This window comes from Canis lupus, chromosome 24 (assembly GCF_048164855.1).
Source record: "Canis lupus baileyi chromosome 24, mCanLup2.hap1, whole genome shotgun sequence".
Lineage (NCBI taxonomy): Eukaryota > Metazoa > Chordata > Mammalia > Carnivora > Canidae > Canis > Canis lupus.
Genome location: NC_132861.1, coordinates 51,219,372 through 51,242,568, shown reverse-complemented (window position 1 = coordinate 51,242,568; position 23,197 = coordinate 51,219,372). Strand labels below are relative to the sequence as shown.

General features: G+C 60.3%; 1 protein-coding gene across 11 annotated transcripts in view; it reads left to right on the top strand.

The window, feature by feature from the left end:
• HDAC4 (histone deacetylase 4) overlaps positions 1-23,197 on the top strand; it is a 274,710-nt gene that overhangs the window by 170,533 nt on the left and 80,980 nt on the right. For 10 of the 11 annotated variants that reach the window (XM_072796919.1, XM_072796920.1, XM_072796918.1 and 7 more), the window contains 2 exons: positions 12,136-12,286; positions 21,686-21,806. In XM_072796919.1, the coding sequence (XP_072653020.1) occupies positions 12,136-12,286; positions 21,686-21,806 (272 nt within the window). The remainder of the gene's footprint in view (positions 1-12,135; positions 12,287-21,685; positions 21,807-23,197) is intronic. The other variant, XM_072796916.1, reaches the window with a different exon arrangement.

Below are 23,197 nucleotides of genomic sequence, written 5' to 3'. Positions count from 1 at the left end.
GTGCGGTTTGTCAGGCTTCTTGAACACACAGTCTGATTTGTGTCATTGAATCATCAGTGAATTTGCATAGGATTTTGTAATTAAGGGAATAGTCTTGAAAATACAAGTTAAATTGCTAACTTGGGGTAAGTACGATCTTGCCTAAGGTCCCCGAGCTCCATGTGGCACTTGCACGTGACGCAGACCCTGCTGGTTGTGGCTGACCCAGGCACGTGTCCCCTTCCATCCTGGACGTCACTCAGTTGCCCGCACCAGAGGGTCCCAGGCGAGCGGCATCGCTGGGGCAGAGGGGAGCGTGCGCGTGGGGGCCGCGCGTGTTTGTGCCCAGAAAACCACTGACTGTTTCATCAGCTGGAATTGCCTACGTGATTAGAAGACTGTTAGCTAGACTTGCCCCTTTGGGAGTTAGTGGCGCTATTCTTAATTTTTTTTTTAATTTTATCAAAGCCCGGCCTGTGCTCCCGTCTCTACACGGCCGGCCTTGCCCTTCCAGTAAAGACCCCGTGTGGCGATGTCGCCCTCGCAGGGGCGTGAGTCCCTTCCCCTGCACCCTCAGGCCCCCGCAGACACGCCGCTTTGGGCGCCCCCAGGTCCTCAGGCCACTCTGATCAGAGAACTGTGCGGGGCCCCCGTTCTCGCGTCCGTGGAGCGTATTGCTGCACACACCAAGTGACCGCGTGCCCTTTGGTTCAGCTCTTGGCTCTCTCCCCCTCCCATCGGCTTGGTTCCGTGTCCCCGAGGAAATCCCGTCCTGCAGCCTGGGAGCCTGTAAGTGCTTCTCACTGTGGGCAGAGGCTGGTCACACTCGGGGCTCCCGGTCCTGTGGTTCTTGGGCTGCGCGTGATTTTTAAGGGTAACGATGCGATAACATGCTTTTTATGTCTTAAGGTACCTGAAATCTGGCGGTGGTACCTCTTCAGATCAGGATTGGTGATTTCAGCATTCATTTATGCACAGAGGACAAGAGTCGCCTCCTGTAAGCCGGCAGGAGGCCCTTCCTGCTTGAGGGGTGACAGCCGCCATTTCCAAGGGTCTGAAGACTGCCCTGTAGTGTCTTCGTTAGCTGCTGCTGCGTAACAAACCCCCAGGCTCGACACTTAGCACGGCTGTCCTTTGGTTTGCTGAGGGGTGTTTGAGCCGCCTGCGGGGGTGGCCTCACCCTCTGGGCTGGTGGCTGCAGGCCCTTAGGGGCCGGTGGAGTATCTGCTGGTTTCAGGGTTCCACGCTCACCGGAGGGCAAGTATGTCTTAAGCAGCAGCCCAAATCCCAGAGGCTGTTTGCCCGCTGGCCAAGACAAGTCTGGAGGCCAAAGTGACGGTTGATGTGGACCCAAGGCAATGGACACTGGGGGGCACGCCGTAAACGGGGCCCAGCAGTACAGCCGCCTTCTCCAGGAGCACCCTCTCCCCAGCCAGGTTCACGGGGTTCCGCGCCCCAGGGCAGCACTCACTCGCTGAGTCGGGAGCACCATGGGGGGAGAAGGACACTGGAAGCCCCAGCGCCGGCCAGAGTCCCTGTCCCGGCCGCGGTTCTGGGATCAGGTGTGCATCCCTTCACCTCCATCCATGGGCAGGGATGCTCTCATTGGTGTTTTTTGTTTTTGTTTTTGTTTTCATTTTTGGCCAATATGTCTTTGTATCGGGAGCCCGTCAGCATTCGGCCTCATGACGGGCATCGCGAGCCCTCAGGGAGTGTAGGTTGACCCTGTAAGGGGCGCTGCCAGAGCGCCTGCATCTGGGGCTCCCGGTGGCAGCCACGGCCTTTGCGTCGGGCCCTTCCCTCCCCCGTGCCCTGCAGCCTACAGACTCCCCGCTGGAGACCTGCCGCCAGCCCTTCCGCAGCCTCGTCCTTGTGGATTTGTATCTCTTCCCAGAAATACTCTTTTCTGCTCCTGCTTGGTCTTCAGAGGGGAGCAGGGCAAATGCCACACTTCCCGGGCGCCGGCCTCCTCTTTAGGGGTCCCGCACACAGGGGTCCCCACAGACCCGGGCGCTGCCGTGTTCACAAGGAACGTCGGTGCGTGAAGAACCTCTCTCTGATCGTTAATTATTGAATAACTGGAGCTGGGGAAGCTCTTATGTTTGAAGTGTGTCCCTGTCGTCTCCTAGTGTGTAAGCCGTGTGCGCACGTGTGTGTGTGTGTGTACTTCCACGGGATCGTATTTACCGTATTGTTGACATTTCTCTCTGTCATTGCTTATGCCTCAAACGTAGGGTTTTCACGTTTATTGGAGTCTCCCAATGAACCATAATGAATTTTGACAACCAAAAATACTTGACCTTTAAGGTCATTTCTGGTTTTTCATATGTTGCATGTTTCATGCACTCGTCCAGACAGAGAGAGATGGAACTGCCAACCCGGGGTGGGGGGTTCCTCACCTACCACCCTGTTTTCCCCACAGCCTGTGCCCATCCTGAGCGAGCGTGTGTCCGTCTGTAGCTCTGTCTTGCACACCCCCAGCCCCCGAACACCCCATGCTTATGCCACGGGCAGGATAGTAGTGCAGCAGGGACCGGGATGGGCGGCACCGGCACCCGGGCTCCCCCCAGTCCTCCCTCCCCTACCCACGGGGGCCGTGCAGGGGCGCGGGGTTACCACCACCCCCGGCGGTCTCACGCACTGCTGGCACCTCTTCACACTGCGTCCATTCTGTCTCACGTCATGTGTGCGCTTCCTGGATTGTGGGTAGCATCATTTCTATATGTTAATATTGACTTTTTAAATTTTTTTCTACTAATTGTCATTTTCTTTGCTGCTTTTTTCTCTTGCATGCTCTGTCTTTTCGGTAGAGGGGTATTTTTAAGTAGAGGGCACTATCTGGGCATCAAACACATGGGATTGTAAAATTCACGGAACACAAAATTTATCAATTATCTTTTTAAAGTGTACACTTTAGTACACGTCCAGTATTACACAACCATGAGCACGCGGGAATGCCAGAATATTTTCATCGCCCCAAGAAGAAACCCCGCGTTCATTAAGCAGGCACTGCCCGTGGCCCTGGGGCCGGCCACACCGAGGTCCTTCCTGCGTCCGAGCTCGCGCACTCCGGACGGGCCGTGTGCACACCGTCACGCAGCGCGCGGCTCTTTCTGTCTGGCTTCTTCCACTCAGCGCAAGACTCTCGAGGCTCATCCACGTTGCAGCTGCGTCGGGGCATCCTTCCTTTTTAGGGCCAGATATATCCCACTGTGTGGCTGTTCCTCGGTCGGTGCCTCCATCCGACAGGTGCCCGACAGTTGGGCACCTTTCTGGTGGCTGCGAGTCGTGCTGCCGTGAGCATCGGCGTGTGCGCTTCTGTTGGAGTATCTGCGTTGAGTTCCGGGGGGACGCCTGGTTTGGGGGCCGCCGCCTTACATGGCAGCTCCCTTTAATTCAGGGGAACCTCTAAACCTGACTCACTTGTGTATTACGGAGAAATAGCATGAAACGTACCATTTTATCCGCCTCTGAGTTGAAGTTCAGTGGCGTTACGTGTGCTCACGTTGTCGTGCAGCCGTCAGCACCGTCCATCCCCAGAACGTTCTCATCTCCCCAAACAGAAACACTGTCCCCATGAAACATGGACCCCCGACCCCTGCCCCGGCCTGGAGCCACCCTTGTAGCCCATGGATTGGACTCTTCCAGGCACCTCGTGTCAGTAGCGCCATATAATACTTGTCTGGGATAGATAAATGTCGAGGGTCTGGGTGTTCAAGGTTGTGTGCTGCTGGCAAATACCTAAAGTAGGCAGTGTTCCCCGGCAGGCGAGGCCACTGCCACGTGGGTCTGTTTGAAGACCTGTGCGTGCACACCTGGGGTGCTTCATAGCGGGCACCTGGGCGCAGGTGTGGGCGCCCCTGCCACTGTTCCTGTGGCCAGCCCCACGCTGACCCCGGGGGGGCCCAAACACAGGCTGTTTTGCTCAGTTACTTTGCTGATTTTGCTTATATACACAAAGTGCTCAAACGAATAAAAACCAGTCGAATGGAAAAAAGTCAAGACCACCATGTCTTTGTAAAAACATTACGTATCCCATGTTGGCTAATACCATTAAGGGGGAGAAATGAAATGAGCTCTACTTAATTCCCTAATGTTTGCGAGTGTTCGGGCGAGTGAGCAGCAGGCTGTCCTTGGGCTTTCCTAAGAATATGGACCTTTGGGGATGGATCTTGATAAGTAACCTGGTAGTTAAATATGAACCCAGAAGTAGCTGACCTGCGACTGAACCATCAGTCATTCTGTTGCGTTTCTAATAAGAAAGGCAGAGTGACCTGGAGCAGTGAGGTGCGACCAAGCCTCCACCAGACTGAACAGGGCGGGGCGGGGCGGGGCGGGGCGGGGAGGGGCGGCTCTGAGCACTGTGGGGGGTGCAGACCCCGTCCCCAGCCAACAAGGGCCCGGGTTACAGACGGAAGGGGGTGTGGGCCGGGACCCCTCTATCCCCGGGGAGGCCTGTTTCTGCTTTCTGAGGGATCTGGGTTCACGGGAGCCCAGGGCCGACTTGTGGCAGGTCGTGGAAGTGGGCGGCTGCTGGGGCACTCTGTGCTTCTGGGAGCTTCTCTCCTGCATTTTGGCTCAAAGCCTCTGGGAAGGGTACAAAGAGGGACCATACAAACATGTGTGTGGAGAGGCTCTGGTGAGTATTGGCCAGGGCAGGCGTGGGGAGGCCCCCCACCCCGTGGAGGACTGACCCCCCCAGCACACCCCTGGGGCACGCTGGCCCCTCCCTGATACGTGCCTGTAGGATGGCAACTCTGTGAGCCAAATGCCATACAGCAAAGAAACGATCACTACTAAGTTAGTTATATGGGAACTTTTTTGAGTGTTCCCAGATCTAAAAAAATCACCTCTCTTGGGCTTTTCTGATTCTTAGGACACAACTTGCTAACGGACGCACAGAGTCCATTGAGGTGACGCCCAGATGCTCACGGACACAGCTCCGAGCTCTGGCGGCCGGACACCGCGGTGCCCAGAGGGGTCCCGGGAAGGAGCGCAGCAGGCCCTCCTGCCCCCGTAGTGACGGCTCACTGCAGGACCAACGCTTTTCACATATTTGCTCTTTGCACCTTTTCTCATAAAAAAGTCCTCTTCAGGTTTCTTTTGAAAATAGGTCCTAACGTAGGTCTTACGTAGAAGCAAAGTGACATAACGCAAACTTTTAAAAAGGAAGGGACGCCCGTGCTCCCACTCGATTCCCAGCCTCGAAGGGCGCTTCCAGCCCGACAGGTGAAAGAGAAAAGTCCTCCCACACGGCTTGAATTTGCAGCCCGTTTCACGAGCAGGGCCCAACTTGTCCGCGCGTGTGTATGTAAATCTGGTCGTGTGACCCGAGCGGGTTCCGAGGCAGGACAGAGCCCCAAGAGCCGCTCGTTTCGTTGAGAGCCCGAGTCTCCTCGCCGGGAGGGGGTGGAATTGAAAGGAAACCTGGTTTTACGGCCCTGGGAGCCCCGCCGCGATGTTTACCCTCGTTATTACCTGTCCCAGGTGGCTGATGAGACATTGCCCCAGGCCCCCGGGGTTCCAGGTCACCCGAGGCAACGGTTAATGAACCAGCAGGACGCAGGGGGTTGTTGCAAGCCGGGTTCCTGGGAAAGCGCGCCGTGTGCCACCCAGAGTCCTGCGTCATCCCCGAACCTGCCTGCACCCGGCTGGTGTGGCGACAGAAGGAGCCGCTTAGAAACCAGCCGCCTCGGTTTCCAGGCCGTCATGAAGGCAGGTGGACGGCCTCGCTTGACCCGCTGCCCGCCGGCTGTTGACGACACTGGCTCCACGCTGGGCCCCGCTTTTCCTTTGCGAGTAGGCGTTGGGGGCGCATCACGCTGCCGTGCGTTAGAAAGCACCACCTTTCACTGTGCCCTCTGGAGTGTGGCTGCTGTGATTGTGGAAGAGCACAGCTTTCTGTGTGTTCCCAGAGGTGGCCGCTCTAGGAGTTGGCATGCCGCAGAGAAAACCTTGTCCCGGGTTGTGCAGAGCAGATGTAGCTCCTCGCCTCTCCGGCCCTTGCTCCTCGACCCGCCGTCTTGGGTCTGGCCCGTCACCCTCCTGGGCTCCCTCATCCGCCGTGGCCTCGGAGGGCCAGTCAGCAGCAGCAAAGGGGGAAGGGGTGAGACGCATGTGGAGGCTGTCCCCAGCCCACCGCCCTCATGGGAAGTATCTCTGGGTGGACGCCGTGGACCGGAAGGAGCCAGGATTGCCACCAGTGGGGCCGGGCGCAGGTCTCACGATGAGGCCCTTCTGAGGCCGAGCCCCGACCGAGAGCCCAGAGTTCCAGCAGTGGGGACCCGGTGGGTGAGGACGGAAGGCGTGCAGGCCAGCCAGGCTTGCACCGGCCCTGCCCTCACTGCCCCGCTGCATCCCTGCACCGCCTTCTCCTCACTGCTCCCCGCACGGCCTCTGGAGCCGCCACAGTGGGCCTGGCCCGTGCCCCGTGCTGGGCGTCTGTGACGCAGACCTTCCCACGGGGACTGCCATGCTGCAGGCCGGTGCTGTTTGTCACTGTGACGTTTGAGCGTCCAGTTGTGGGGAGCTTTGGACCAGGAAGCAAGAGGGGAGGATGGTGCTGAACCTCCTGAACACGCCCTTCTGATTTGGACCGGGATACCCGGGGAGCTAGAGATGGAAATGGCCCCATTTCTGAGGACCCTGTGGGGAGCAACACTGGCGTCCCAGAGGCTCCGTGGGACCCACAGCCGAACAGCACGTGTCCCCGGATGTCAGCAGCAGCCCCTGCCTCGAGAGGAGGCTCTCTGTTTGTGTCGTTCTGCATCAAACCTTGTGTTGCGGCAGGTGAGGGTCACTGGGCCTGCCCCGTGCTCACCCAGAAGTGAGCGGGTGATGTCAGAAGCCGCCGGAGCGTCTGGAACAAAATTACGCACCATGCGCACTGGGCTCTAGCGTGCAGAGGCCCCGGGTCCGGTTCGGGGTGGACGTGGGCTCCCGTCCTGGGGTCTGGCTCCTCCTAGCGAGCCCCTCTGTGGGCACTGGCCACGCCAGGCTCTTACAGGGTTGAAGGATCCGCCTAAGCCACCCAGGGAAGCAGGTGGTAGTTACTCGTGCCCGACTGTCCGTCCTTCTGTTTAGTGAGGCAGACACCAGGCCCTGGGGGCAGGCGAGGGCCCTGGGGAGAGGCAGCTCGCAGGCCTGCACCCTCGCCTGCCCCCTTCCTTTCCAACGCAGCGTGAGGAAGGCCCGTGGGACCTGCTTCGGTAGCAGAGCAGGCCTGCGCTGGCCTCGTGTGCGCGGCGGGGACGTGGGCGTGTGGGTCCGGCCCCGGGCACCAGCCATCCGTCTGTGAAGCCTGTCGCCCTTCCTTCCTCCCTCCTGGCCTGGTGTCCTGTGTCTAGGTGTGGCACCCCGCTGGCCCGGGCCCCCGGCAAAGGAGGACGTGAAGCGGAGGGGGACGCAGCCATCGTGTGCGGTCAGGGGCCGAGCTGGGAGCAGGGGCGCCGCGGAGGCTGGCTGGCGGGTCCCCACGTGCCCCCTTCACACGGTCCCCGGGACGCATCCTCCACGGCCTAGCGTAGCGGTAGGGCGACCGGGCACGGAGCAGGTCGGAGCTAGTGGTTAGTCAGGCACCTGAGGGATATTCCTGCTGAGGCCACTTAGCGTCAGGGAGATGGGACAGTGCTCACGGCTGGTTTTGCGTGAGGCCGACATGGAGGCGTGTGACTGGGCTGCGGGGGCCCCGGGTGTCCGGCCCGTACCTTCCGAGAGGCGGGGTCGGGGCGGCTGCCCTGGTCGTGCTTACTTGCACATCGTCTGCAGGAGGCCGCGTGTACGCTTAAGACCAGGCAGGTACCCTCGACTTCAGAAAGAAGCCACTGTTCATTCCTGGGGCCCTTGGCCCTGGGGTCCTCGTGCGTGTGGCCGTGTGACCTCCTTGGGCGCCCCCCGCCCGGTGCACACGTGGCCTCGGGTCACCCCGATGTGCTGTGAGGCCACCACAGCGCACCTGCTCCCGGGCGGGCCCCCGGCAGCTGGGCTCCTCGAGCCCCCGTGGTGTCAGCGTCACCATTTCTCAGGGCCCCGGGCCAGCGAGGCCGGTTCCTCAGCGCTGTGAGCAGCCCGTGGGGACGATGCGGGTGGCAGTCACGCGCTTTCACGGGCCCCGGCTTGCTAGGCGTGTGCCCCTCGTCCTCCGTGGCCGCGAGGACCGGGGCAGGGCCCCGAGCGGGTCAGGAGCTGGCTCGCGGGGCCCGGGAAGCTCCTCTGCTGGGCCGGGCGCCGCGTGCGAGCCGACCCAGCCTGGCCGTCGGGGGCGCGGGGCTCCGTCTCAGCGGATCCCTGCGAGTGAAGATCCCCTGGGGTTTCCGCTTCAGCGTTGGCCGGGAGACGCCCGAGTCGGATCAGAGAAACTGCATTCTCGGGATCTGATTTTTTATCCTGAGCTCAGCGTCGCCTTAAACAAAAATTCAGCACTAAACTCTGGTTAGAGTCACGGTGCCCACGGGATCCCTGGGTGGCGCAGCGGTTTGGCGCCTGCCTTTGGCCCGGGGCGTGATCCTGGAGACCCGGGATCGAATCCCACGTCAGGCTCCCTGCATGGAGCCTGCTTCTCCCTCTACCTGTGTCTCTGCCTCTCTGTCTCTCTCTGTGTGACTATCATGAATAAATAAATAAAATCTTTAAAAAAAAAAATAATAATAATATTTAAAAAAAAAAAAAAAAAAAAAAAAAAAAAAAGAGTCACGGTGCCCGTCGTGACTGGTGCGCGTCGTACTTTAAATCGCTCGCACGCGTTTCAATCTGCGAGAGAACCGTTTCCGAAGACTCCTCCGCCCGCACAGTGTGACGTCCACCCCTGTGGCCGAGGCAGCAGCTGCGAGTGACCACGTGGACTTTGCCTGAAGGCTGGCCCCGGGGGCACGTTTGTCCCTCCCTCGGGGCCTCGCCGCGAGTGCCGGACGTGAGCGGCGTCCCTCACCTTGTGCCTCTGCCTCATTTTCCAGAAGCTGGGAGCACAGAGGATGGCTTTGTCACGAGATGCAGAGACGGGCCCGACGTGCGTGGGGACACCAGGGGTGCCACCGCCAGGCTCGCGCCAGGGCCCCGGTGTGGGGGTGTCCCTGCCCCGGCCTCTGCCCCCTCCACCGGATGCCGCAGGGCAGCTCTGGGGCGCTCGGGGCGAGTCACGTCCTCGTTCGTAGCTGCCACCTCCATGAAGACTCCAGGGCCGTATCGTCTCTGGGAGTTTGATCATCCTGTGAATTCTAATCGCCCGTATCTGGTGGGGGATATTTTTGTGATGATAATTGAAAGATCTCACTTTCCTTCTGGGTTCTGGCTGGAAAGTAAATATTTTGAGACTCTATTAAGTGAATTTCCCGCCTGCCCCTCATTTACGCATCAGACGAACACCAAGCAGTTGAAAGGGAACCCGGGGCGGCGTGAGGGCAGCTCGGGGCGTGGGGAGGCCGGGGAAGGGGGCACCTGATGGTAGGAGCTCCCGTTCAGCATCCCGCCGAGTTGGCTGCCGCGCGGGGCCGCCCTCCGGGCTGTGCGCCTCTGGAGGTTCCGAGGACGCAGCGGAGCCCCGACGACGACGCAGGCCCGGGGTGTGTCTGACCTGCCACACCCGGCCCTGCGGCCCTGAGGATCCGCAGAGGTGCCCTCGGCCGGGGCTGCCCTGCCCGCTGCCCTGCCTCGCACCACCTGCCCCTCCTCTGCCAGCAACGCCAGGAATCGGCCCCCTGCCTCCCATTCATGTCAGGGCGCCCTTCAGAATGGGATTTCTGTTCCTAGGACAGGTCTGAAAAGGACTGTCGGTGTCCCTGGGCCCCTTCCTCCTGGCCCTCCCCGTCACACCTGCGGCCCACCTGCCGTCCCGGAGCAGCCCGTCCCATGGGAAGGGCATGCCGTTGCCTGGGGTCCGGACACACACTCTGCGTGGGGCCCCATCCCGGACGCATCTCCCCTTCCTCCTCCTCCCCCTGCGCTGGTCTTGGGTCCCACAACACCTCCCTCCCTTTACAGAAGGTGGGATGCGGCTGAGTCCGCGGAGGGTTCGTGGGTCCCCTGCAGTGAGAGTTGCTGGGGCGCTGCTGTGTGAGAGCAGCCTGGCCCTGAGTCCTGTGGGCATCTCAGGCCACTGCCGCCGCAGCAGGGCCCAGGCGGGAGGCTGAGGGCCAGGGCGGTGCGCGGGGTCTGCCTGGAGGCCGGGCGGGGAGCCCCCTGCAGCCTGCCTGCCCCGTGCCCCGGGGCGTCCCGCACGCGCGGTCCCCACTTACACGTTGGCGGTTCGTTCCCTTTGCTCATTAACTGTTATCATCGCCTTCGTCCGAGGTTTTGGTGAACGTCCCTTTTATTGGCTGGCACGCGTGCTCCCACTCCTGGGGTGTAGGCTCTGTTTGGAGAAGGCGAGTGCTCATTTTTTAGATCTCTGTAATGATGTTCTTTTTCTTTTTAACGTTTTTCGTGTGATGTGATTGGAACCTCGCAGAAGTCTCAGGCATGGTGGGTGATGTACCGCGTCTCCGCAGAAAAGAGCCCTAAGCAACCTGAAATCTGGTTCATTTACGCGGTGCGCCGGTCGGGAACAGAAACTGGGTGATTTCTACACTGTGGCGATGGCATCATGGGAACGGGGCCCAGGAGGCCAGGCGGGGCCCCGGGGAGGCACCTCTCCCCATTCCCTGCGGCGTCTGGGGGGAAGCGGGGCCCGCGCCCTCTCTGCTGCCTGGACCTGCCCCCCCGCAGCAGGGGCTCTCGGTGCTGAGCCCCCAGAGCTGGCCGGTGCCGGTGCAGCAGGCATCGGAGCACGAGCTGGCTGGTGAGGGGCCGGCAGGAACCCGGTGTCCTGGGACGCACTCCCCGGGGCAGCAGACATCCCCGTGAGGGCTCCATCACGCGCCCACGCTCACACCCGGGGCTTGTTCACACATCTCCCTGTTGACGACTCTTGCTGGGCGCAGGGACAGTTGCGCAGAATGCTGGGTGGCCTCCCTGCTCCCCCGCCCCGAGACCCTCCAGCACATCACGGGGGCCTGGGCAGCGGTGCTGGGGACAGAGCCCTGTAGGCCTCACTCCGTCCTGGCCGCCCTGCCGCGACCCCTAACCCCTCAACTTTGCCCCCTTGTGCCAGCCCATCCCGTTTCCTTCCGTCGTAACCTGCTGACCTGGGAGCACAATGCCTTCCTTACGGGACAGCGGGAGATGCGAGGGTGCCGATCCTGCCCCGCACAGCCACCCCCGGCCTGGCCCACTGGCCCCCACGGGCCTCGATGTCCCCGGCTGGTCACTAGGTAGGCACCGTAGTCCCCGTGAGCCACCAGACACATGTGCCGCTGTCCCCATCTAGACATTTGATGGCTCAGATTTAGGAGGACACCTGTGTTAGATTTCCTCACTAGAAAGTTCTGGGCTGCTGGGGCTGCCAGTGTCACCCTCGTCCCACACAGGGAACCCGACAGCCGCCTGCCCAGAGGGGCCGTGGAACCAGGACCCACAACAAGGAGAAGGGGTACGAGCTCGTGGTGTTCAGTGGGGTGCACACGCAGCCCGTGGCTTTGCCACTGGGTCCCCGGACATCCCCGCCACAACCTCACACGGGGGCCCTTTGAGGGCGACTCTTTTCCCCACAAGCCCGTCGGCACCATCAGCCTGGGTGTTTTGTGCATCCCCAGCCCGTCCGTGTTATCAGGGATCTCCCGTTGCTGGTGGCTTTCCAGCAAACGGGCGCACAGTTGGCCTGGGTCCACGGCGCGTCCAGTCCGGGCCGTCGTGAGCAAGCCGCCCGTGTGCAGACGTGTCCGCACGGCCCGGGAGTCTGGGGCCAAGGCTGCTGGGTCCTGGGGCAGACGCGCATGTACCTGGATGAGCAGCTTTTCCCAGTTTTGCAAGGCAGCCGTGTTGCTCCCCACGCACCATGCCCACCCAGGGAGAGCACCCGGATCTTCATGGGTGTTTTCTTCTAGCAGCTCAGTGGTTTTTATGTTTGTTTGTAACACTTGGCAAGCCAGCAGCCGTGCGTGCAGGGCTTCGAGCCCCCGTACTCCGTGTGTCCGAGGTGCTGGCTGTGCAAGGACAGCCTCGCGCCGGGACGACACCTGCGTGGAGACGCGTGGCCCTCTGCTGATCGTGGGTGTGCGTGTGCGTGTGCGGTCCAGTCTGGGGTGAGTCCCTGACCGTCTTTGTCTCCTCCTTCCCTGCTCGCAGCAACAGCAGGAGCTGCTGGCCATGAAGCATCAGCAGGAGCTGCTCGAGCACCAGCGGAAGCTGGAGAGGCATCGCCAGGAGCAGGAGCTGGAGAAGCAGCACCGGGAGCAGAAGCTTCAGCAGCTCAAGAACAAGGAGAAAGGCAAAGAGAGTGAGTGTGCGGGGCGGGCCCCGGGGGGCGGGGGGCGGCGGACAGCACTGGGGCCTCGCAGGGCGGCTCTTCCCCCCACTGTCATGCTCCCGGCCCCCGAAAGCTGCAGCCTTGTGGGGGGAGAGGGAGCCACCCCCCGTCGGCGCTCGTGGTGTCACCCTCAGCTTTGGGCGACGGCGTCCAACCCCTGCCTTCACCTGGGGGTACACAGCATCCGCGGCAGGTGCACAGTGGGCCTCACCCGCGAGTCGGTCCTACACGTTTCAGAGTTCCCCTCTCTCGCGAGCGTGTTGTTGAGCACTGGAGAACCCGGCCTGGCTCGTGGATAGCCCCGGGGTGAGCGGGGACCACACTGCCTCACCCCACGTCGGCACTCCTGACCCTGACGTCTGCTTTACACACAGGTTGTGCTTGTGTGTCTGAAGAGCCGCGTGGTCTGTTATCTTCCAGGAGAGGAGAGGAGCTGGTTCTGTGTGCTGTTCCCCCTTTGGAAGATTGCCGGGGGGGGGGGGGTCCCTTGTCCCTTGGGGAGGAGCCACAGCCCCGCTGCCTGCCAGCAGCTGTGCAAAGAGCGCCTCCAGTGGGCGCAGCAAGGCCCAGTGTCCATGGGCGCGGTGTCCTCCACACGGGCGGCCCCAGGCCCCGGCTGAAGGCACACGAGTCTCAGGCGCGTCTGCACCTCTTCCTTCGGGCAGCCCGTTTCCAGTGACGCACCCAGGACCCGGGCAGCGGAGTGAGAGGGCGTCACGTCCCCAGGGCCGGGTCGTGTGCGCCCGAGACATCGGTGCTCAGCTGCACTCGTTAGCTCCCTGCTGATACTGAATATAAGCCAAGATGCGCGTTTCTCCAGATTCTCTCCAGTATCGGGATTCAGTGGCGGCCTATAGGGTGATTGAGTCTTCCGGGGCTTGGGAGCAAAGTAGCGGTCTCCACGTCGCTCAGTAACGCACGTGAGCCTCAAAAATCCATCACGTCCAGCTACTGAGGGTGGTAGGCCACGGAGACAAACCATCTTAACAGCCTGGCGTTTAGATTTTAATCTACGTACGCACAGCAGCACGAGGTGTTGTAAAGTATCCCTGTCAAGTCCGTTATTTGAAATTCTTTGAGAACCTTTCATGTTGGTGTACGGTGCACAGCAGGGCGCACCCTTCAGCGTGTAGGGAACAGTTCACGGGCTGGCCTCCCGGTAAAGCCCCGGACCAGGACGGGGGCAGCATCCGGCCCCGGGCCCTCCAGGCCCTGCCCCCTCCTTCCCAAACTACCTGTCGTCCCCCCTCCCCAAACCTAACAGCTGCTTTTGAAGTTTATATGGACGGACTTGCTAATATGTAGGACTTCGTGCTTCTCTCACTCGACATCACGCTCGTGCCTCGTGTCCTCGTGTCCCATGTGGTGGGTCTGCTGGTGGTTGCTGCTCCATCCCCGCTCATGGCACACCCTGAAGTTCAAGGTTCTCCGTCCTGTGGCTGCTGGAGATTTGCCCGGTTCCTAACCTCCTAACCTACTAACTGGAGCGTCGGGGGTGGTGCCGTCGTCTCCTGGCGTGGAGGCAGGTGTGAGGGGGCGTGGCCCAACCTGAGGGATGGCACTTGCCCCTTTCAGAGGTGAGGCCGGGCGGTCCCCAGGCGCCGTCCCATCCTGCAGGGCAGTGCCCGTGTCCCGCGTCCCCAGCAGCGCCCGTGGCCGTCAGCTGGTTCTGCAGGGAGCGCCGACCCCGGGGGCCTTAGCCACCAAGGCTCAGCCTGTTTCATGTCTCCTGTCAAGGTCCTGCTGCTCAAGTCTCCCCCTCGTCTTCGCGCCGGGGTGTCGCCCCCTTCTCAGGGTGGGGAGCGCTGTTCAGTTCACGCTCTGGCCCGGAGCCCTCTGCCGGAGACGCGCGTCTCTCCGTTTCCCCGCCGGGTGGCACCTGCCTGACAGCGCGGGGTCCCGCTCGTCGTGCCGCCCGACCCACCCGTCTCCTCTGGACCCGGGTCAGGACGCAGCCCGCCCGTGTTCGTGCCGCGGATCGTGCACGTGTGTGTACACATTCTCTTGCAGAAAGGCTGTTCTTTTTTCCCGAAACACACAACCGATGTGTCCTTTCCGTGTTCAGTTGTGTCTCCACTTACCTACTTGTAAGTTTTTAGTGATTGGTTTGATACCTTTTATGATCATTAGTTGCTGCGGCGTATCTTACCGTTGAAACAATATACTTTAAATGTACTTTTATTTTAACGGTTTGTAGATTTTCAAGGTAGGAAGCAAATCAGGAGAGTTTTTACTCCGCGTGAGATCTAATTTTTCATAGATACTTGAAAGTAATTAGGTCTGAGCAGCGGACCCCACGCTATCGCCCCTGCGGGATGAGGTGGCGGCCCGCGGGCTGTGCTCGCCCTCAGGCGAGACTCCACGCACGAGGACAAAAGGCCATCAGGGGAAACTAAATTGCAGGTTTGGGTTGGCACCCTGCACGCTCGGCTGCAGGTGGGGCGGGCGGGGTCACAGGGGTCACCCCGCTGCCCAGCCCGCTGGCACGATGATGCTCCCTGGGCGCAGAGCCCCTGCCGGCCCAGCCACTGCCTGGGTGTGGGGTGTGCGGACTCCTCCGTGTCAAGGGACCTTCCTGGCTGGCGTGTGGCGTCCGTCCGCCGGGTGCCCCATGCGCTGCTCGGCAGTGGAGGGTGCGGGTGGCCTCTAGCACCGTCGCGTCTGGAGCTCCCTGCCGCCTCCTGGTGCGCGGCCCAGGAGAGTCCTCTCGCTGCGTGTTGGGAGTCCGACTCCAGTGGGCTCGGCCGCCGGCCTTGGGGCTGCCTTCTGTTCTGCAGACCCGTCCCCGTAGGTGACAGCACCTGGGCCTCGTAGGAGCCCTGCGAGAGGGGGAGGGGCTGCTCCCGGGGGCCAGAGCCGCGGCGGGGCTGCACACAGCGCGGCCTCTGCCTTGGGTCCTGCTCCCCGTCCAGCTCCTGTGCTTTGGGCCTCACCGCGCACCCTCCTTAGTGTGTTTTGCTTTGGAGTAAGGAAGCCGCTGTTTACCTAAGGATGGAAGTTAAAGCTCTAAGTATCAGCTGGTTGAAGCGTGCCGCAACTAACCAGCAAATAACCAGGTTTTCAGATTGCTAAAAAGCAGCTTGGGCTAAATTGGTTCCTCGTAGTTTACCAGAATCTTCCAATAAAAATAACATCTTAAGCCTCACAAAATGTGAAAAGATTGGAGTTCAGAAAACCTTTCAGATCTGTTTACACGTCAAAAACAATTTCTGCACCACCTACCAAGCATCCTCCCCGCCCCAAGTGGAGCGTTGGAATGTTCTCTGCTTCCCTCCACGCTCGTCACTAGCAGCAACCCTGGTGGTTTTCAATTTGTGGATTTGGGTGGTCAGGTTTTATTATTAATAATAAACTGTGTACAGTTTGGGTATTTGGCACGCTCGTGTAGGCTTTGCAGCCCTGAGTGTGGTCTTGTGAGAAGGCAGGCCTGGCAGGCCGCTGTGGTGGACGCCACTCGGGGGCTCTTATGTGAGCGGGGCCGCGGGCGGGCTGGGCCCCTATGAACGAGAGCCTTGTGTGCCCCAGCAAAAGGGCGTTTGTGGGGGAATGCAAATGGCCCGGGGCGTCTCCCAGTTGGGAGCATTTGAAAACGCAGCGCAAGGCATCTGTGTCGTTTCTTGGGGGTTTTTAGAAAGGGAATTTCCTATTGAGTATTTAATTAAAGTTTTGTTACATTCGTAAACATTTACAGTATTTCTGATTTTAAATAATCCCGCAGTTTTCCGTCGCTGGTTGATACCAGTTAATGCTACTTCGCTCGAAAGAACAGTGAATTCTTAGAACTGGTGGCATTCCGTCTCACGCAGCACGGACACATGATCTTTAGTCAGGTCAGTTCTACGTAGACGAACTACATTTAGGAATCTTAAGACACACGGGTTCCAAGGAGAATCCTGCAGAAGGCGAGTCTTTGTTCTGGGAGCAGCCTGGGGCGGACGCGGCGACCTGCCTGCTCGCTGCTGTTTACAAGCGCCGCCCAATCATTCACTTTGTTTTTTAAAAAAAAAAAAAAAGCCCAAAAGGCTGGAGTGAAAAGATCCAACACCTGATCCAGAAAATCATTCTATGTCGCATCAGTGACGTCGGGCCTTCCTCAGAGGCCGGGAGGCTGGACGGGAGGTGGGCACAAGAAAAGGGGGTGAATCCCGATGGGTGGCGTGCAGACGCCCTCCCCTCCTGAGCCCCGGGGGTCCCGCTCCGCCCGCCTGCACGGCCCCTCCTGCCACCCGACCGGGTCAGACCCCGGCAGCTCCGTCCTGATAAGCAGCAGGAATTTTTTTTTTTTAATTTTTTAAAAAAATTTTTTAGCAGGAATTATTATTATTGTTTTTTTTAAGTGAAACTTAGAGATGTTTGGATATCTGTGTGTGGCATGTGTTCCGTGGACTCTGTGACTTGGACTTAAGGTGGGGGGACCCTGGGTGAGCGCTGGGGGTGTGAGGAAGTGTAGAGCCACTGCACGGGGCCCTGGGAGCTAACGCGGCACCCTGGACGCTCACCGGGATGAAAATGCAAATTTACAAGAAAAATAAAAAAGGAGAGGAGAAAACTGTTCTCAATCAGTGTTCCCGGAAGTGTCAGAAGAGCGGCTCCGCGAGGCCTACTGGGTTAGAATTAAGAGCGCGGGGATTCCGTGCACGCGGACAGATGGACAGTAGCCTCAGGCAGGACACGAAGTGCCGGAGCCCCGGAGATGATGAGGACCCGGCTACGGGGGTGATGCTCTTTCTGGAATCCCCTCCTGTGAAGCTCGGAGAAGGAGGGGCCCCCGTGGTGCCCCGAGTGGAGCAGCCCTGGCCCTGCGTCCTTGGGGTTGCGGCCACACCTGTCGCAGATGGGGGGACATGCTGCCCTCCAGTCCCACCCCCCCCCACCCCCCGTGCCATCGTCCCTGGGAGGAGGGGCTGGGAAGGCCCTGGGGGGTCCCGCCCTTGTGACCATGTCTCCATCTGTTGTCTCTGGTAGAAAGGACTTGGCCTTGTCAGGGAACGTCGGAAGGAACCTTCCTGAGTTCGGGAAGGTGGGCTTTTCTTTCTTTCTTTTTAAAAATTTTTTTAAGATTTTATATATTTATTCATGAGAGACACACAGAGAGAGGCAGAGAAGCAGGCTCCATGCAGGGAGCCCAATGCGGGACTCGATCCCAGGACCCCGAGGTCACACCCTGAGCCATGGCAGATGCTCAACCGCTGAGCCCCCCAGGTGCCCAAGGTGGGTTTTTCTGGATTTGGTCCCGAGAGAGCCTGGTAAGGTGCCCGCCCCACCCTGAGCCGTCGTCATGCGGCACAGCTCAGGGGACAAGTCCTGGCCCGTGCTAAGGAGGCACCAGCCCCGGGCGGCGACAGAGTTGGTGTCCCCTCCGGGGGGTCAGCTGCCCCCGGCCACGTCTTGCCTGTCACTGGGGTTTATCTCATGCTCTCCCTGCTGGGATGGGGTTTATCCTTTGCCCCCTGAGTTCCGGGGCCCGTGCTGCCAGCGGGGGGAGAGTCAGAGGCTCCCGGACATGGTCCTTGGGCTCGGCCTGTCCCGCGAGTGCTGTGGGAATCCCAGGCGTCCCTCCTGTGGAGACGGGTTCCCTGAGAAGCTGAGGGCGGCGTTGCTGGGGACGCTGGGGGCTGCGAGCTCCGCGCTGACATCCTCTCCTTGTCCTGCTTTCTCTGTGCGCTGGCCCGGAACCGCAGCTTTGAAGGCCGGGGGGCATCTTCTCCTCCGCTGGGTCCTCCTCCTCTTCCCCCTCCTCCCCCGGTGGTCTGATCCCTTCCCGCAGCAGCAGCGCCCAAGGAGGGGGAACCTGGGCTCCCCATTATGCGTGATTCCCTGAGCCGCTTACCCTCAGCTCACACAGGGATCAGCAAGTTTGCGCTTCCCCGTTGGGGTGCCGCGCGCCCTGCTCCTCCGTCCCCCCACCACCCTGAGTCACCTCTCGCTCCAGGTGTCCCCGGGCACATCGTGTCCCCACACGGCTAACCCTTGGCATGGTTTCTGGGCCGTGTGCCTGGTGCCGCTGCACCGTCAGGAGCGCCAGGTGACTGCGTCTCCAGGTGTGTTATAAGCAGACCCTCCGTCTGTGCGATTTCGGAGTCCACTGCAGGCAGGAAACATGGGCCCCGGGTGTCCCGATCTGTGTCGGCCCGACGCTCGCTGCGTTCGGAGGCACTGAGCAGCGATGCTCAGAAGCAGGTGTGACGGGGGGCCTTTGGGCACCTCCCTCGGCCTGGCCGTGTCCATCCTGTGTGCCCTCCGCCCGCCGGGTGCTCGGCTCACACGGGGCCCTGGGGAGCCTCTCTCTTCTTGAGCCAATGGGGTCATTTCCTCGGACCCTGGGAAGGCCCCAGACAAAAGCCCATGTGTCATGATGGGAGCTTCTGAAGGTGCTTTGCAGTCAGTTTAGTGAACTTTCTTTGTGCTCCCCTTGGATGAGCTCATTCAGGCCGCGCTGCAGCTGCGGAGGACCCGTCCCCCAGGGGTTGGGGCCGTCCGACCGCGGCCCGACACACAGAAGGGCCTCTGTGACGCCACCGCGGGGTGCGCTGCCTCGGGGAACGCAGACACACCTACAGCCAGACGAAGTCAGTTTGTGAATGAGACGTATCCTCGGGGCGATAACAGTGGCAAGAAAGGCTGTTTCACAGGGACCTTAACAACCTGTGAGCAATTTGTCAAAGTATCCGCCGAGTCTCCTACACCAAGGCCCATTTCCCGTGTATCAGAGAGAAACGTGGAAAACCAGCAACAGCAAGCAGCTGAGTGAATGCACCGGCAGCACCAGAGAAACAAGGGCGAAACCAAACGGATTGTGTATCCGACCCGCGAAAGGATCAGCCTCCAAGCTCCCGGCGGGAACACTGGGGCAGGCTACGCGAAAACACGCACGTGGATGTCAGATGGCGGGAGATCCCAGCGTCCCTTCCTTTGCTGGGGGAGGTCCCGTCCTTTCCTGCTGTGCTTGTCCTTTACTTTCGCACCGAGTCACGCCGTCCTGAAAGCCGCACTTGCACAGTCCTCCCTCCCAGCGGGGCCTCGCCACCCGAGGCGGTCCTCCAGGCCAGCCAGTTCCAACTCTGCCCACCTGGGGTGTCAGACCCCACGGGGAGTGTCCCGTCCCGAGTCGGCCCCCTGCTCGGGACGCCACGTGCCAGTCCGGGTTGTCCACTGTGCTTCCGACCAACCGGCCGTGGGTCACACGAGTCCCCCCCCCCCCCCCCCCCCCCGCCTTTGGCTTCGTTTAATTCGTTAGAACAGCTCTCAGGACTCAGGGGGTTCCTACTTCAGTTTACTAGGTTCTTAAAGGATGTGACAAAGGACACAGGGGCGGCCAGGTGAAGTGTACACAGGCCGAGGTCCGGGCGGGTCCCGAGCACCAGAGTTCCTGTCTCTGGGCTGTTGGGGTCACCTTGTCAGGACGTGGACGTGTCTGCCAACACGGAGAGCTCTCGAACCCCATCCTGCTGGGACTATATGGAGGCTTCCTCATGACCGGTCGTTAACTCCGTTTCCAGTCCCCGTCCCCCCCCCCACACACACACACACAATGGGGCTGAAGGTTCCCAGCTTCTAATCCTGGCTTGGTCTTTGGGGACCCGCCCCGTCCAGGAGCCACCTGAGAGTCTAGCCGCCACATTAGATCAAGAGGTGTCCTTAGTGTTCTTATCATTTATGAACGTACAAGGGCTTTAGGAGCTCAGTGCCAGGGGCGGGGGGCAGGTATATAGGTGCATGTGTGTTTATATTCGTAAGCACACATGTGTACGCTCACGTGCACACACGTAGCGTCTCACACATTCAGGATATCATCCACGTTTTAAAAAGAAGCGAGAGCAGGGCAGAGGCCGGCCCACAGAAGTAGAGGAGTCAGAGCCGGGGCCCTGGAACCAGCGGCTTTGTTAGACCCTGCCGCCCCGAGGCGCCCCGACCCTCCATGCCCCCCCAGACCGCTGCGGGGTGAGGATGCCCACTTACAGTGTTAATGGGAATTTTAAATGTGTGAGACCTGCCGTGTAGTAGGCTCATGGTAGATTTATTGCCATAAAACATACAGCTCAAGTGGATAAACATTTAAAACACACACACACAGACCCACAGCACTGCCACCAAACAAACCACGCGAATTCTCTGAAAGAAAAATAAACCGAGGACATAAAGGCGTATCACGAGAGGGAAAGGTGACTGCTTGCCCGGGTACTTGTCAGGGACCTGGTGAATGCCAGTTACCCTTCCCGTTTGCAGCAGGTGACAGTCCCCAGGACGGATGAAGACAGTCACACGGTGATCCCAACACTGTTGGACAGAGATGTGGGTTCACGTGGTGATCCCAAATACTGATAGAGGTGCAGGGCTATATAGGGATCCCAAAGAGTGATGGCTGGAGACACGGGGTCATGTGGTGATCCTGAGCCCTGATGGCCAGGTGGTGATCCCGAATCCTCATTAAGACGCGGGGTGCCCGCCCGTGAGTGGCACATGATGGTCAGTATAGGAAGGCGATGTGGAAAGGGATCAGAGGGTGCTTCGAGGGCTATAATGTTACTCTGTCAGCTGTATCGATTGTGTTGATCTTTCCCAAGCAAATCCTAAATACGAACAATGTCCCCTCGTAAGTGTTCACGGCAGCACAGAGACGGAGGATCTGCAAATGCTTTGCCGTCAGAAAACGGCTCTGTGGAATGTGAACTGTGCTTTGCTCACCTCCTGAAGTGTTTTTCCACCATTAGGGATCCTGGCTGGACTCTGCACAACAACAGGAAACACTTAGCCACTCACGCGGGAGGGCGGATGCAGGGCCGCTGCGTGGCCGAGCGCGGCGCCGGGGCAGAGCCTGGGGCGTGGGAGCGCGCTGGCTGGGGCTCTGAGTCGCGCGGGGCCGCCCGGCACGGCCCTAAGGGTAGGCCTGGCGCGGGGAGCGACCGCAGCCCCCCTGCCGCGAGCAGAAACCAAGTGAGAGTGCGTGCGCGGGAGCACCACGGCGGCTGTGGGTGTGCACGCGCCTTGTCTCCCAGGCTCTGCTGCCGCGGCCGGTGAGAGAGAAAGCACCGTGCTGCCAGCGCTTAATTCAGAATGTTCTTTTATGTAACATTATTAGCTTCCCCAGCGCGGTTCCGTGTTAGGTAACAATACATCTTTATGCTGATTTCTTCTGCGTCTTAGACGGAGCGCAATTATGTAAAACCTTCACGGGAGGGAGGCCTCTTATTAGAACTTCTGTCCTTGTCCTTTCTTGGAGGGGCCGTCAAGGCATCAGCAGCATCCCGAGTTAGACCGCCTGGCCCGTCTCCGGGCCTCCACGCCCGTCCCAGGTGCACGGCCCCGTGTCCCCCTCCGCCTGCCCGGCCCGGAGCCCCAGTCACCTGTGTGTACTTTCTCCTGTGCCAGGTGCGGTGGCCAGCACGGAAGTGAAGATGAAGCTGCAGGAGTTTGTCCTCAATAAAAAGAAGGCGCTGGCCCACCGGAACCTGAACCACTGCATCTCCAGCGACCCCCGCTACTGGTACGGGTAAGTGGGGGTGTGCAAGGGCCCTGGGGCCTCCTCTCTGGGGCCAAGTGGCCCCCCGTTTTTCACCCCATGAGGTGGGGGGTGTGTGTGGACTGATGGGCTGTCTAAACACCGTACCAACCACGGGGGGCCCTGATGCATCCGCGGTTCATGCACACGGTGGCCATCCAGGCGGAGAGGCGCCCATCTTTAAATGAACCGACGGAGGCGCGTGGGGCCAGCTGGCTGTCACTCTTCTCACTATATATTTTGGCCACGAAAGGGTCCACTTCAGCTGCAGCCTGGTCTCCAGTGTCCGTAGGCACCTACTGAATGTCCACCCCGTGTTTTAGTGACTGCCGGGTAAGTCCGCAGCATCCGTGGCATGTTTTATTTTACGCTGGGAACCTTTTCCCAGAGCGGGCATAATGGACGGAGGCCACCAGAGAGCCTTGTTCACACCAACAGCTGAAGAGGGCTGCCCGGCCTTTGCCGAGAGGTCAGTGACGGTGCCCGCGGGCCGCGGGATGGCCTCAGCACGAGCTTGCTGCAGAGGGGCTGGCCACGGCTCGGGCCCCGGAACCGAGGGGCGAGTGCCTGTGGCTTGAAACAACGCGCAAAGGTGCTTCGTAGGTTTTGCTTGGAAATACAGTCCCACCCCCCCACCCCTTTGCAAGGGTAATTTCACTTCTCACAGAAAACCCATAGGGTCGTTTTCATGAATCAAAATATGCTTATCCTTCATTCTATTGGGGAAAAACATCATCTATACCTGAGCTCCCACGTGGGCAACTATTTGTACCAAGACCAGCACCACCAGTCTCACCGGGATGACCCCACGTGTCCCAGTACATGGCACCGCTTAGCAGAACACCTCAGAGGCGCTTCCACTCCAAGGCAGAGACCGCTGGCCTTCTGCCCTGCACACCCACTACACGCCGCGGTCACACCTGCACGTGCTGTTGGCGCGCACACGGCTCAGCCAGTGACACGATCCCCACGCAGAGCAGGGGCAGCGGCGTCCGTGGAAAGCCGTGCAGGACTCCCTAGAAACGCTGTGAGCGGGCCGGCTGGGGGATGCACCCCGAGGAGAGCAGGTTGGGTAACTGCTGAGATGGTCTCCGTGGGGTTTGCGCTGAAGACCACAGGAAGACGAGCGGGGGACGGGGCCTCCGACGGGGACGCACTGGGGGGACCAGGGACCACAGGCCTGCAAAGGCGGCAAGAGGGTGGAGGTGCAGACCTGCTGGGGCAGAGCGGTTAGTAGCAGCCAGGGTCAGGGTCGGCAGGCGGGGAGGCACAGGAGCCCTTTGGAAGAGGGTCTTTTCAGGGGAGGTGAGGTGGTGGACGCTGGGGGACGGTCAGCCTGGGAGGAGGCTGTGTGCTGATAAGCGGGAGTCGTGGGGTGACCA